The sequence below is a fragment of the Passer montanus genome, unplaced genomic scaffold (assembly GCF_014805655.1).
Source record: "Passer montanus isolate IOZ18808 unplaced genomic scaffold, ASM1480565v1 scaffold110, whole genome shotgun sequence".
Taxonomy (NCBI): Eukaryota; Metazoa; Chordata; class Aves; order Passeriformes; family Passeridae; genus Passer; species Passer montanus.
Genome location: NW_024357614.1, coordinates 377023 through 393458, shown reverse-complemented (window position 1 = coordinate 393458; position 16436 = coordinate 377023). Strand labels below are relative to the sequence as shown.

The 16436-nt window shown below is 40.1% G+C and overlaps 1 protein-coding gene across 4 annotated transcripts in view; it reads left to right on the top strand.

Annotated features, from left to right (window-relative positions):
* Positions 1-15832, top strand: part of SEMA6A (semaphorin 6A) — a 117724-nt gene extending 101892 nt beyond the window's left edge. For all 4 annotated transcript variants that reach the window (XM_039730882.1, XM_039730863.1, XM_039730892.1 and 1 more), the window contains one exon: positions 11727-15832. In XM_039730882.1, coding sequence (XP_039586816.1) covers positions 11727-12916 — 1190 coding nt within the window. In that variant the 3' untranslated portion in view covers positions 12917-15832. The remainder of the gene's footprint in view (positions 1-11726) is intronic.
* The last annotated feature ends 604 nt before the right edge of the window (positions 15833-16436 follow it).

Here is a 16436-nt window from a genome sequence, read left to right as displayed (position 1 = left end):
ATTCGCCACAGCCCGTGCCGAGGTTTGTGCAATCGTGGCTCATAACAAGGAACGTAAAGAGCGCTGGTCTTTTTTTGCAGACAGCATTCAGCTTTATCTCTGCAAAACAGGAGTCTCTATTTAGTGTCTGAAATAAGTCTTACAGTTTTGCAGCACTTTATATGTTTTTTGTCTAAATATGACCAGCAATGTCCTGAGGCAGTCATCCAATAAGACCAATTAATTTTGTGTACACAGGGGTTTTTTCATATCTCAGTGTGAAGTTCACACTCATTGAACTAAACTAGTAATATCAAATCAGCAGCTACTTTCATATACCCCACATCAAGACCTGGAAAAACAATACCGTTTATCTCTACTTGCTCGTGGCAAGACAACTTGATACCATCAGCAATGCTTCCCTGAAAGGTTTGATTTCACCTACACTGTGTTATATGTCCTCAAGTGAAAAGAGATCACGATAAAAATTGAGAGAGTTCCAACACTAGGAAAATAAATTAGGCTTTAACCTCTTACATGGAAGTTTGTATATCTGTAAATCAGTAAAATGTCTTCAGAGCTAATCTACAAATGTGAAAAAGCCAGTCATGTTCCTTGTTGTGGGAGCTACTTTCATGTTGACGAACTAGCTGTGTAAGCTCCCAGTTTTTCCTGCAGCACTGGAAAATTCATGTAAGAGCATGTAAAGAGCATGAGCAAGAACTGGACAAATGACTGCAGTAAATCCAGAAAAGTTTGACCCAGTAGCAGAACTGATTGCGAGGCTGGGGGAGTTGCTATTTGCAGCAGCAACACTGCTGTTTGTGAGATGCTTGGTAAAGCAGACAGGTATGTCTGCCTGGCCTGCTGCTGGATAACTGAGAGGGTGTCTGCATGGGATTTGAATGTATGCTGGAGAAGACACTTGTTTGCCCACACAGCTCTGAGTATATTAGTGCTAGACTCAGGGCAGCTTTACTGGGGCTGGGTCAGGTACCTACTTGCCAATGTATGTCCTCTGAGATGAAGCTACAGGTTCACCTCATCTAGGGAAGAGACTGGCCATAGTAATTACTGAGCATGTTAAAAAATGTACACAGGAAACATTCTTTGAATTTATGGCAATAAAATAAAAATGTACACACATTATACCAGTGTCTGCAAGGTAGGGACGTAGTAAAAAAAAAATTAATTAGGTTTTTTTAAAAAAAAAGCAGAGAACTATAAATAAGACAGAAAAATGCATGAAAGCAGGTACCACGGGAGACAGAAAATTAAGTGAGACCATAGCAGCATCTGGGCATCAAGTCTATGAGAGAAATGCTATCTTTTACCTCAGGATATGGCTGGAGAAACTATGCTTGCTTTACTGAACATACTATGGATGTGAATTAGTGTAACAGAGGAAAGAAAGGCTCTGATAGTTGAAGAGTTGTGAGATATCAAAAAAGAGCTAGCAGTAAAATTAGTCTTGCTGACTGTTACAACCTGTGTTTCACACTTATCAAAATCCCATTTAAAGTGTTCAAAGGCAGGAGAGGCAATGGTACTGCAATACAAAGGGAAATTATAAACCTAATATCAGATATGTATAATCTGGTTTTTTAGCAGATCTGAAAATCTTTCTGGAAGAAGCAGTCTTCTCAATATCCCTGGCAGGGGCATGTTTTAATTCTTAAGTCCAGGCTTTTTGACTACACCTGCTGTGTTCATGAGTGTAGGAGAAATGAAGAGCTAATCCACAGTGTTTGTTTCCTGTCATGCAATATACAGTGATGGCATTTTAATCACAGAAGAGGTTTTATCGTTCCTCTGTGTAAAGGCAGAGCTAACAAGGGGTCCAGCCACGTTCCTAGCATGCACCAGCCCAGCCCAGCTGTGGGCAGAAGGACTGTTTCTGAGAAATACAGTCTGTGTGCATGAATAAACACTGTTGGCTCAGTCACACACTTGTTCAAAAATTTTGATATAATTTCCAGAACCCTTGGAGAATAGGAGATATAGGGTACTGCCTTACTATTTGTCTTTGAATGTGTAATAGATGACTCCTTTGTTAGTTCAGCTGTGATGTGTTCAGTTGCCCTATTAGCTCAAAATTAGCATTTGCATTTTTGTGTCTTTAAGCAAGATCAGAGCTGATGAGGAAACAATCTTTGCTTTTAGATTACATGCAGTGTTTGAAATTTAACCCAAATTCTACCATAAGGCTGCTTTGAGCTTCAGCCTGCTAAGCAGAGCTGCTTAAGTTGACATTCTGCAAACTTCACTTTTCCCTGTTGTGCAGAAAGGCCATAGTTCAAAACAGGCTGTATAAAAGGAGAGGAAAAGCCACAGAATTTCTCAGTGACAGCTTCTTTTTCCTTGACACTATTCATAAAACTTCTTCCAGAAAGGCACTGGGCTGCTCAGAATACACAATGCCCGCATCAGGAAAAGAAAAAAAAACCTGAAAAAAAGAAACACCCAACACTTGTTCTGTGCCATCAGAGGAGTTCCTTGCAGTGAAATGGGAACTGTGAAGATGAGAGATTCACTTTGCAGGCTACAACAACTTCTCTGGAGCCCTAAAATCATGCATATTCAGCCAAACATATGTAAATCTATTTTAACCCAGCTGTGAAAGATCCCCTGAAGTAAGCTAATAAAGAGCAGCTGTATATGTTTAAGCTTATCCCAGGTATACTAGAAAGGTCCCAGAATGTGCACTGAGCTTTTTTTACATCGTTAGAGGAAATGCTGCAGACTTTAAAGGAAATTTGTGTTTTAAGATGCAAAGCAGCATAAAGTTTGTGTCTGCCGAGACAAGCTACAAAAGAATTAATTTTCCTTGACATTTGGATTTTATACATCTTGTTTTTAACTACTGTGAATGCCTGTGTTTTATGGAGGTTTTTTTAAAGCAACCTGATATGTCTGCTTATTCCCCACCATGCATCTAAAATTATCTTTGCTTGCCGGGAAAGGGTGAGAGGTGAAGGAAAGTACTGAAATCAGGAAAGTTCAAAATTATCAGCCACTGTGTACCACCTGCCAGTGGGAGAAAAGTTGTCAAATGCTTTCTAGTGCAAGGGCTGGCCCTGAGCTTAGCCTCTGGGACAAACAAAATGGGGTTGGCTTCAGGGCTGTAATGACTTTCATTATATTATATATGCAGGAGGTTGTGTCAGACAAACCGTCTCCCATACCTGCAAACTTAATAAACTGGTTCATTTACAGAGATACTGCTCAGAAGTAACACAATTCAAAAAGCTTTAAGAGCTTCCTATTCCAGTCTTTTTCAGTCTTGTCTCCCCTTCACTCCACTGGGGATGGAAATTGTCTGAGCATGAATTTTCTGGTTCAGGTTATGTGATTTCCATCTACAACAATCCCTTGTTTCAAAATTCACAAGTGTGAATTCACAAGGCCATGGTGTGAATTTTGTATGGCCACTGTAGTGTGCAGAAAAGTTGGATTGCAGGATCATAATCAAACTGAAACCAGATAATTGAAATCCATTCTTTAAATGTTGTTTCAAGAGTCACAAGTTATATCATATGGACGTGTTGATCTCCCCTCCTTTTGTAAGTTTTCTTTAGAGTCATGGTGGCAGTCACTAATGGAAAGTGGAGAGAAATGATAAAATGATAAACCAGTTAAAAGAAGAAATTAAACCACTGTTAAAGATCAGTTTATAAACTTGTCCTGGAGGGATTGTTTCTGAAATAGGCCTGATAAGGGGACAGAAAACCCTAACAGAGGCCACTAGAGCTGATCAGATTGCTTAGGTAGTTTTCAAGGCTTTGTTGCAAGTTACTTCAGTCACATTATTTATTGATTTTTTTTAAATAGTTCTGAAGTATGATTTCTTCTCATACCTCCAATGATCCCCAGGCTTTTTGTAACTGAAGGTTTTTTCTTTAAAAAATTAATTCTCTTTCCAACTTCATGCGCCCACTTTTTCCTTGCTAGATACCTCAGACTACTAGCTCAGGCAGCTGGCTTTGAGAGCCCTAGGGTGGAGTATGAGAGAAGATGGATGGATTTTCTCAACACAGTCATGCAAATCTTAAGAGTTGTAGAACTTTATGAGTCAACTATACAGCTTTACTAAGAGGGAAGGCAGGGGAAAGCATTTTCCAGCAGTTTTAACTATGAATGTTTGGGCTGGGGTTTTTCTAGCTGGTGACACCAGGAGTCCAGAAAAATGGGTACTGGGGAGTATTGCACTGAGTCAGCACAATGAGTCCTGGCAGCCAGAACAAAGATGAAGAAAAAGTGTTCTCACTGTTTTCAATAAAGCAATTCCATTAAAGTGGCAAACACCAAGTCATTGGGATAATAATATGGTTGGTTTCTATAAAATCTTTAAATTATTCCTTCAGGAAAACATGAGATAAGATCTCAGAAGTGCAAGGTAGACCTTGATCATTCCGCTGTTTTTCTGACACTGAAATCTCAGAGTTCAGTCTAAATTTGTCTGGAAATTTTTTTGTTTGGTTGTTTCCTGGAGGTTTGAGGGTTTGTTTTGTTTGGGTTATTTTGTTTTCTGGTTTTTTTGGTTTTTTTTTTTTAATTATTATTGCTAGTTTAAAAAGAGGAAAAAAGCTTGTTAGTACTTGCAGGGATTTTCCAGTCTGAAATAGTCTTTTAGCAGCATGAGACTACCTGTAAACACATTTCTAACACCTGGAGACACATGTTGAAAACCTATTCAGTGTTATTTTAAAAAGATATGTTGAAGCCCATAAAAACCTCCATTCATAATGAGGTTTTTCACCAGTGTTTCTTGCAAGTCTAAGATGAGAGAGATGTACATCCTACAGAGAAGCTTGCACTGAAGAATGAAATTAACTGCTGAGTTTTCCCCTTAGATAACAATAGTAAAGAAATCATTGTGCTTTTCTGTAACAATGGCTTGTTCAGTGGAAAGTCTCCAGTGATTTTGTAGCTGTTGGAGATGGACATGGGCTCATTCCCATTTAGCTAGAGAGGTGACATTTAACACAGAGATGACACTCATGCCTTAACTGCTCTTAGTGTGTGGTCTGGAGATAAATATTACCTTATTTCCTGATAGTTATTTCCTCATTTTCCTTCCAAAACATCATTCTTAATTTCCCACTTCAGTGTTTCAAGTTTCATGTGTGTCACCATTTTGGGTTATTACTTTACCAGCTGTTGCAGGCAACTTTGGAAAAACAGATAATGACAGCTCCCTGTGGATCTGATCACAGAGCGATTGTGGCGTGTGTGGCATGCGGTCTTCCCGTTGCCCAGGGCACACCTCTGCCAGCCATAAGTCGTTTCTTTGTCTCCACACTGCAGCAAACTGCAGTGTTCGGACTGAAAGGTGTTACTTTTCAGGACAGGTAGCTGTTATTCACACACAGCAACTTGCAGAAGCAGACCAATATTGCTGTCTGTCCCTAGAGTTATCCTTAACAGCTTCAGCCTGCTTGTGGAAGAGGGCAGCGTCCAAACTCCTGTATCACTAAACTCATCAAGCTATTCAAACTGGGGTGTAATTTGCTGCTTGTTTTCATTGTTAATGAATTGTGAGGGTTATAAGCTGGAATTTCAGTTTGTACTCACTGCAAAGCACACACCAGAACTTAGACAGAAAGGAATGTGACTGTGGGGCTTTTCTTGATGTCCTGCCATTCACGTCACACAGGGATCACAGGTGAGACGAGAAAATTTAGGCTTCATCATGAGATATTTCTTTTTATGCTGTACATGCCAAAAGGACACAGAGCTTTTGCTGGGCCTCTGGAGTCGAGGTCTCCTTTCTGCAGATGCCTGTTAATTGCTGTTCTCCTGAGACAAACACCTTACTTCAGATCTCTTTCCAGGGAGACCTTTGATCAGCACTTTTCAACTGCAACTTTTTAGCAGGTGTTAGCTCCTTTCATTTACTTCTGAGAAGATAAGTCAAAGGCTTTAGAGAAGTCAAGGGCTATCATACTTACTCCTTCCCCACAAAAAGTAAGCCATTCATCCTGCCAAGCAAGGCAGTTTGTCTGGTTTAACGTAATTTACTATTGAAAAATATGTTGTTGTTTTGTTTTGGTTTTTTTTAACTATATTATTCCTTGGATGTTCATAAAATTGTTTTATTACTTGTTCTATTGTTGCCTCCATTTGAAAGATTGTAGTGGTAGGTCTGTGTTTTGTTGGGTCCTCCCTTTGGCTATTCTCAAAGGCACATAATACACTTGTCCTTTTCCAGAGCTCTTTATGCTTGTACTTCAAGTGTTGTCCAAGATACCATACAATGTCTAAGAATTGCTTTGGGTAGCTCCTTAAGCAGTGGGAGGCAAATTCCTTAGGACAATTTAAAAATGTTTAGTGTCTACGTAGGCTTGTCTCTTTTCTCTATCATGGTCTACACTTACTCCCTAACTTTGTTATATTTCTGATTACAGAATAGAGTGGGGATTTTTTTTTTTTTTAAATAGCAGCAGGAAAAGGAGTAAATAGTTCAGTCTCCATGTCTTCCCTTGTCTATCCTCCTTTAATGATGTTTTTTGTGTTGATATTCATTTTTCTTATTCAGTTATGCTCATGCCATGCATTCCTTAGAATGAACTTAATCCCTTTGTGATTTTTTCATTTTAATTACATTTCTACCCTTGGAATTTCTTTCCTATTAGAATTATAAGAGCAGATCATTTCCAGAATAGATTCATCAGTATTTTCATACACATCTTGCTTTTTAACTTGTTTTTTTTAGCGTATGTACTGTCCAAAAGCCTGAATACTGTTGTTAATTTGTGAAAAGAGGGAGCCTCACTTTCCTGCTTATGATAATCTGGCATACAGAGATCTATATCTTTGCATAACCTCTAGTCTTTTCTGTATTATTTTTACCCAGAGACATATCACAAGTCTGCTTTTCCCGTCTTCCATAATTTTAACAACAGTATATGAAATGTAATATCTCCTTGCTCATTAGTGACAACTACCTTTAGCTAGATCAATGCTCTACTCATGGGATTTATACATGTCCTAGCTAATTTCAAGTCGGTTGAATCACTTTGAAGGTCTGGAAACATTTTTCTAAATGTCCTCTAAACCAACCAGCCAGCCCAGACTGTGTATCTTACCTAGAAGCTCTGCTGGAAGAAGGAATCAATTATGCATAGCATAATATAACACAATACCATATCAGGTCTTCTCTCTCATTAGATGAGTAAGAAGAGGTGATTTTGCGTGTTCCAGACTGTTACAGTGCAGGGTACACTGGCTGAGAAAATGAATGCCAATGTTAGGAGATGCAGACAAAAAGACGTGGGATGAAATTACAGAAAGCTAGTGGAGGAGAAAGGATCAGGTTGTCTATGGAAATCGGAATAGTCATGGAAAAGGGAGAATATCAGGTGACTAGACTGGCTCTTTTAGTAGCCAGAAATAATACTACATCACATGTAGGGGAACCCTGAACTTATAAGCCCAGCTGTGATTTGTAAGGGAGAGAGCTTGACTTAAAAGGAAGTGTCCAGGGAGGTCAGTAAATGTCAGCATGTTTGGGGCATTAGTGACAAAACATGTAAGATCGCACCCTTGAAGATGCAAATATTTGATGTCATCTATTTCTTTGTAACATTTTCAGGTTTACTTTTATTTTTACCATCACACAACTCTGGAGTACTATGTCAATACATATAATTCTGTCAAAACTATCCCTTTCAAAAGAATAGTTTGTTGTTATCCAAGGTGATAGGTCTCAATGCACTAGAGAAAATAGTCAGGCGTGTGGATTCAGACCACATAAAATTAAATAAGCATTGTCTTTTCACTTTTGCAAATGATGTATTACAAACAGGAAAGTTCTAGACATAATATTTTAAAAGTATCTAATACAGAATAATAATTTTATTATTAAATAAGATATATATAATATGGGAATACTTGTGTCAGACATTTTACTGGTTCTATGCAGCCAGCCCAGTCAGTTTTCCAGTACATGATGTCTTAAAAATATGTCAGATAATAAATAGCTGTAAGATTTTTAAAAGACAGGTATTTCCTCAAAGCTGGGAGTCCAAATACTTTACTTGCCTTTCAAAAATGTAAACCTTACATTTTTTTGATTATTTTCTCCTTCATTTTAATTCCTTGAACAATGAGTGCAAATGAAGGATGCTGGACTTGCCATGTGGACTGTGATGTTCTTTAAGAACTGCAGGATAAGTAAAAGCACACAGAATGCAGTCTGTAAAGTGACATGAACAGTTTGCCTCAAACTTGACATGGTTGGGATCACACACTTCTTTCGCTATCCCACACTATGCAGGCAGTTACTGATGTTAAGGTTTGACATGTTGATGGACAACAACTACAATGTTAAATTCCAAACCACCCCCACCCACCCTGTGGTCATGACAGTAGGATGTTGAGCATTTCTCCTACTTTTTTATTACTTTTTTTTTTATCTATTCCATGAACATTGATGAAAGGTTAAATCTTGCCCTTTTTATTTTATTTATATTTAAGTTAGTGGGATTGTTTGCATGACTAATGATATATGGAAGAGATCCCTGATAAGAAATAAACTATATAATTAAACTGACTTTGTTTCCAGAGAATATCTGCCTGCCTAGAGAAAAGCCACTAATGTTAAATATCCTTTAGTGTAGGAAACATAATAAACATCAGGAAGGTTTAAGTTCAAGAGGAAATAGCTGGAATCAGGATAGTTTAAGAGACTCATAAATTTCTGTGTGTAAAACACCTGCAGTGTGCACAACATCATTTTAGCTACCCCTTTCATGAACACAAAGGGTCATGCAGTCTGGACTGGGCTTAATGCGAGTGCTAATGTTTTGATGTCTACTGGTAACCTAAAGCTGAAGATTTTACATTGTTTTTTCATGCAGTGATGCAGGTTTGTGCTTAAGGCTATCACTCGCAGAGTAGGACTTAGCCTAAAGCAGAAGACTGAGAGTGCAGAGCTTGAAGTTTCCCTCAGCCAGTAGGAAATTTCAGGCATGGACATGAGTTTTAAGGTATTGCCCTTACATGCTATCACCAGATACCTGAGAGAGGTGACAGCACTTTCCCTCTCCACTCCCTATCATGAGGAAGTTTTAGGTAGCAATGAGGTCTCATTTAAGCTGAACAAACCAAGTATTTTAAGCCACACCTCATCACTGATGGCCTGTAGTCTTTCTATTATTTTTGTGTATTGGAAAGTTGACACATTCCAATATTTTTATATGGTTGGCCCTTTGTTTCCACCCGAGTACATGGTTGAGTCACATTGAGCATACTATCAACCAAAAATGCTATTTCCCTTCCCACAGCTGCACTCCAGCCCCTTGCTCCCAGTCTATATACAAAAGAATATTAGAATTATATTATCATAGAACAGTTTAGGTTGGAAAAGACCTCTGAGATCATCAAGTTCACTCTTTAACCTAGCACCACCATGGTGTTTTCTAAACCATGTCCTCAGGTAGCACATTGACATGCTTTTTGAACAGTTTCAGGGATGATAATTCTAACCCTTCCATAGAGAGCTTGTTTCAATGACTGACCATCCTTTTAGTGAAGAATATTAAGTTAGTAAGATATGACTTTCCTGTCATGAACCCATACTTTTGGGCTTTGACTGTAAGTGCTTACACACTTAGGTAGACACTGAGCAGAGATTTTGAGTTTTTTCCATGCAAAACACGTTGGATAAGTGCTTAAAGGGACATGTCTGAAAAGTCCAATCCATTAAATTAGACTTTTTAAGGTGAAGCTTTTCTTAACTTCATTCTTCCCATCCATTTAAGACTCTCTATCTGATTCTCTGGTTGTTCACTGCAAACAGTTTTACAAGTGTAAATAAATTTGGCCACAAAATGCTGCAGAGTCTAGGGTGCAAATATCAGCAGGTGAAGGATCACAGAAGACCAACACCTTTGCAGTGAAATATGGTTTCTGCTGACTGTGCTGTAACCACTAGACTGTTCTTCTACATACAGCAATTTTTTTCCTGTGTTTAAATTACTGCTGCTTGTTAAGTGCTGATGACAAAGAATAGAAGCATCTGCCTCTGAAGAAGCTTCTGGGCTTTAAAAGAGAGTTCTCTTAGAAACACTTAATTTGAAGATTTTTTCCTAATTTCTGAGTTTTACTTTCCTGCCCTTACATTTTACTATTAGGACATTTATGTGAATGCCGGATCTTATTTTCTTAAGTGATCGTCTGCTCTTGCTATTTATTCTCCCTGTGAAATCATAATCCTTTGTATTGTCAAAGAACAATAATTTCTGTGGCACCCAGCTGTGATGTCGCATGCAGGTGCTTATGATTTCAAGATCTGTTTTGCTTTTAAATACAAAGTTCAATCTCTTGTATGCAAATATCCCTTGTCCACATAAATGCTGCAATTAACTTGGGAGGGAAATATGGGAACAATACTATATCTGGCCAGAATACTTATCAAAGGCTTCTGTGAGATAGTGGCAACTTTTTAATATTCTTTTAACATAGTTTGGTTCTAATTCTGGATTGTAATTACCTTCTGTGCCAAAAACATGAAAAAACCTTATTTTAGGAGTTGCATCTTCATAAAGTCTCAGGAGATCCTTGGAGTTTTATTTTCTTCCTTGCTGTCTCTCCTGAAATAAGGACAACTATTTCCTTTGAGCATGTGGAGCTTTTAATCCCCTGGCACTTGGGCCCTCTCTGGAAGAAGAGGTGGGAGAGATGCTCCTTCAGTTCCTTGTCAAACTGTGGCTGCTCTTTGTAAACAGTAAGAACACAACTAGAAATTAAAAAAAAAAATAAAACAACCAACCAAACAAAAAAATTACAAGCTTTTTGCTTGTGTTTCATTAGTGCTCCTGGCTTGGTGCCCATATCAGGAAAAAAAGCTTACTTTGGACATTCAGGGTGTTCATTCATGCTGCATTAGGGACTTCACATGGAGGAGGTGCACTCTGCCAAAGGTGCCTTCTCAGGCAGCAGGTGCTTGGATGGCCAAGGAGGATTTGACAGTGACCTCTGACCGCAGGATGAGGCACCAGGTCAGGTCTTTTAGAGCAGAAAGCATAAGCTTCAGCACAGAGGTCAACCTATTCATGTGTTCAGAAAAGAGAGAGCTTTTAAAATTAAAATAGCAAGGACAGTCATCTAGCAGGCTTAATAAATTTCAACACTGTGCTCTATCTTTCATAGTTACTCAAGCATCCTTCTGAAGCCCAGGCATGTGACACTGACTTATAAAACACATGACAAAGATAACAGAATGAAGAGCAGAGAAAGTAGCCTTAAACAATGTGGCATACACTTCTCTGCTATTCATCAAGATTCTATCTCCTCTCCTCCTTTTAAAGGCTTTTGACTGTCAATGATTTACCATAGTAAAAATAAGATGGTGTTAGCCAAGGAGAGACCAGAAAGAGAAAGGTTAGGAATGAGCAGTATGTAAGAGGAGAGCTAAAAAATCTGCTTAAGTCAGTGTGAATTGCCCAGGACCAGGATTTCAAAACAATTTTACTTGTCCTGCAAGTAAATTCCCTTTCGCCTCCTGAATTTTGTAGTCTTCAGCTCCAGATCTGAAAGCCGAAGGCTACACATGGATGATGTAGCTGGCAGGTAAAGTATGTCTCCAAATCTGAACAAGCTGATAAACAAAATCACCCTGCAAAACACAAAGAAATGCCTTTGAATGCCTTTGAATAAAGTAGTTAATGATAAGTAGCCTCCCCCACCTCCCCACTCCTCCTTTGTCTTTAGTTTGTTTAACCTCTGTATGCTGTCTATTGCAGGAGTGATTCGGGAGAGTTACCTGAAAGGTCATGATCAGCTGGTGCCAGTCACCCTGTTGGCCATTGCTGTTATTCTTGCTTTTGTCATGGGGGCCGTCTTTTCGGGAATCATAGTGTACTGCATCTGTGACCACCGCCGCAGAGACATGGCTGTTGCGCAGAGAAAGGAGAAGGAGCTGACCCACTCCCGCCGCGGCTCCATGAGCAGTGTTTCCAAGCTCAGTGGGCTCTTTGGGGATGCTCAGTCCAAGGAGCCAAAGCCTGAAGCTATCCTCACGCCTCTGATGCACAATGGCAAGCTGACTACCCCAGGCAGCACTGCCAAGATGCTAATCAAAGCTGACCAGCACCATCTGGACCTGGCTGCCCTGCCAACCCCTGAGTCCACCCCAACCCTGCAGCAGAAGAGAAAGCCCAGCCGAGGCAGTAGGGAATGGGAGAGAAACCAGAACCTCATCAATGCCTGCACAAAAGATATCCCCTCAATGGCCTCGCCAGTGATACCAACTGACCTGCCGCTCAGGGCTTCTCCCAGCCACATTCCCAGCGTTGTGGTCCTGCCCATAGCCCAGCAAGGCTACCAGCATGAGTATGTTGACCAGCCAAAAATGAGCGACGGGGCTCAGATGTCCGTGGAGGACCAGAATGCCACTCTTGAGTACAAAACTATCAAGGACCACCTCAGTAGCAAAAGCCCCAGCCATGGAGTTAACTTGGTGGAAAATCTCGACAGCATGCCACCGAAAGTCCCCCAGCGGGAGGCTTCCCTGGGGCCCCCAGGCACCTCGCTGTCACAGAGCGGGCTGAGCAAACGGCTGGAGATGCACTCCTCTGCTTACAACGTGGACTACAAGAGAAGCTACCCCACAAACTCACTCACGAGAAGTCATCAGGCATCAACCCTCAAAAGAAACAACACTAACTCCTCCAACTCGTCCCACCTGTCCCGCAATCAGAGCTTCGGCCGGGGTGACAACCCGCCGCCGGCCCCGCAGCGAGTGGACTCCATACAGGTCCACGCTGCTCAGGCACAGGCTGTGACTGTATCCCGGCAGCCAAGCCTCACTGCCTACAACTCACTGACGAGGTCAGGCTTGAAACGCACGCCCTCGCTAAAGCCAGACGTACCTCCCAAACCTTCCTTTGCTCCACTTTCCACGTCCATGAAGCCCAACGATGCATGTACATAATCAGAGGGGGAGGGTGAGTGGGAGGAGGATGGCAATTAAGCAGAAGTTGCCCTTGAAAGCCAGTGTTCTGCAACTGTTATCACTCGCTCCTCTGAGAAGACGGTTGTTGCAAGCTGAAGATGTGTTGGATTTCTGCTCTCTGGGAAAAGTGGAATATTTTTTTAAACCCGAGCCATATGACCCATGGTTGAAGGTTTGCAATTGCAGGATTCACCCCCACAACCTGCCAGTTCTTGCTCAAAAGACTAACCCTCCATCAAAAACATTGAGCCAAAAGCACACAGGTGAAAATGACTGTGACATTTCACCCCCTGCCCCTAACTGCACAGTGCATTCCTGAACTGGGAAAGAGTGCTCTGAAAAGCAAAACAAATGTAAAAAACATACAAATGTTTAAAAAAAAAAAAAAAAAAGAAAAAAAGAAAAGGAAGAAAAAAATTTTTAAAAAAATCAATTGATAAAGCTAACTCTGACTTAACAATGGCAGAGGTTTACCACTAGCAGGTACTGTGAAATTATGCCCTTCAGTGTTACAGTCATTTGGTCATAGCAGTTAAATGCCAGCTTGGGCAAACTTTGTCATAGATTTCTGCTACCCTTCTCTTTTAACGAATAACATGTGACTGTTAACACAAGTAACTCCTCTTATTTATTGTTCAACTTTTGTTTTTCTTAAGGAACTGACCTACATTATCATCCCATGAGCAGCTTTTCAGAGAAGTACCTTGAAAGTTATACCTATTTAACAGGAAACCCATTAACTGGAGTAATTAGAACTCTTTTATTTTTCCAAGAAATTCACTGAGTTAGATAAGTTGGAGCTGGATTTCTGAACTTTGTGCCTGGACTGCCTGGTTAGCTGAACAAAAAAGGGGATATCTATTTAAGTCTCTCAGCTAATTAGCTGGCTGGGCCTCTGACCTAAGACAGCAACAAATACCGCAAGTTTTTAACTTCTAAAGCAGCTGCAAGAGAAACTTAAAAGCTGCACATCTGTGCACCATTGCTATCAACATGGCTTTGTCAGTAGCTAATACTTTCTGTGAAGGCACCAGCTTGTGATGTGCCATCTCATTTCACCTTGCATGTGAGACGGCAAACAAAATCCTCAAACAGTGTGAACTAGCTAATATGCCGGCTGTTACCATGCATAAATTATGGTCTTATCACACGGGTTTTTCGTGGGAATATATCTGTGAATAGCCTGTTTTCTTCCACATGTAAATTTGTGCCTTACACCCTGAGTTGTGTATATTTGTGAGCTGTAGTATGTAAAACCTTTGTCTTTTTCCCCTTTGAGTAATGCAAATATTTATTGATCCTTCCTCCTCCAAGCCCCTTCAAAAACTGGAGTAAAGACATTGAAAGAAGAATGTGGTGGTTATTTTCATAACCCCCACATCCCTAAAGAAATTAGGCTAGCACCATACCCTCCAGATTTGACTTTCTAGCTGTGCCAAGTCCTCTCTCAAAACCATCCACAGGTGGTGGTGATGCTCCCAAGGCACCATGCTGGGGTTTCTGCCTTCCCCCACCTCCCGCTCCCCCTTTACAGCTTGTCAGCGTGGAGATCATTCTCACTGGCAGCAGGAAAATGACTAACACCCTTGTCCATGGAGCTGGTACATCCCCTGGTTGGACAGCATTGGTGAGAGGGGCCAAGCCCTGCAGAAAGCCCAGCCGCACATCCTGCAGCAGGCAGGGCATGTGGAGCTAGGACAGGCAGGCAGGCTCCTGCTGTAGCTACCTGCTGCTCCAGAAGGATGCTGCATATACTTCTTTGGGGAAAAACGTGGGGTTTTTTTTTCCTTTGTTTCTTTTGTGTGACTGTGCATGTAGCTAGTGTGGGAGTGTGTGTGCGCACAGGTGTGTGCGTGTGTGTGCGCGCGCAGGTGTGTAAGTTCCTTTCCAGTCTTTCAGTTTATGCAAAAACGTAGCTGTGTTTTTAATCTGTTACAATAACTGTGTCAACATACTGTAGAAAAATGATGGGGATCGCTTCTAAGCTTTTTATATATATATATATATATATATATCTACTGACCAGTATGTTTGAGTAAGGTGGTTGTTTCTGTTTCAATTTGTTTTTTAAAATTTTATACTTCCATTTGCTTTTCAGGGTTTTGGTTTTGTTTCTGAATGATTGAAAAGACAGGTTTTAAGTCCACTAGTTTATAGATGGTATATATATGATCTGGATGGTCTACACCAAAGTGTGTAACAAGGGTGCTTGCATGTTCTTTCATTTCATCATGGCTTCTTTTATGAAACAGTTTTGTTCACCCGTAGTGAACTATGCAGACTGGAGTAGATAGATCTGTATCCAAAGCAATGTTGTTGTTTTAATAAAAACAAACTGAAAACCCTTTGAAAACAGTAGGTAGCAAGGTAATTTTTTTTTCAAGAACCAACTCAACACCTTTTTACCAGGCTCCAGCCCCTGAAGCAGGTTTCCTTAATATTATCCCTCAACACGTTCTCCCAAAACACAGAGATGGATAATCATGGCAACAGCTTGTGCAGCGATCTGCCTTCACAAAGTATAGCACAGTTACTGGGTTGACCTTTCAATGTTCATTTTGTATTTGGTGGGTCTTCTGTTTTCATCCTTTCCCAACCCCAGTTCTCTTCCACCCTCTGTTTTGAGGGGTTCATCGACCTATGTGTGCCTTTGCTTTCCACCCTTGCTATACACGCGTAGATGCAACAAATTCAGACTCTCATTTGTTGTAAAGTTGTAAAGTATTGTGATGTCACCAGTTTCCCTTCATTTCCACATCCCCCTAACATATGATTCACAACTTAATGTTGGTTGTAAAAGAAAAAAAAGGCAGGAAAAGAAAAGAAAAAGGAGGAGAGATGGGAAATAAAAGCTCTTGATTACGTATGGTAATAAAACCAGACTGTTCTACCTTGTTTCTTGTTTCTTGGTTCTCTTGTTTCTAGAAAATTTATCCTTTTCCTTTTAAAAATACAAATAAATGCAGTGCTGATCATTTAGATCAGGTTACAGTAAAGAAGATATTAGTTACTTTTTACCTCTTACAGAAGACAGGATTTAGTGTAAGGTGCTGGTAATTAATTAAAAGTTAAATCACACATTTGCTCTCCCTCTATTCATATTTTGCATTTAGCTTTTATAAGCTTGTTCATCATCAAATATTTATGACAGACTTAATAGCTTAAAAGAGCAAGGCCGGGATTTAAGAACATGTGGTCCACCAAAATAGATCATCATACAGATGTGACTTCATCTCCAGATTTTACATATTAATAGTAGAGTAACCTGTATTTTCTTTCAGCAGGCATAAATAAGTTGTGCTTCACAGGCCTGATTTAGAGGATGTTGTCTGAGACTTATTCTGCAAGAAAACAATAGTGAACAGATAATAACAGAAGAGTGTAAAAGTAATGACTCCTTAGTCCTGGGAGTCACTGGAACATACCTGGGTTCTTCACATTCATTTTGTGTAAATGGGATCACTTATGCACAGCTATTAACTACAGTACAAATAAACAT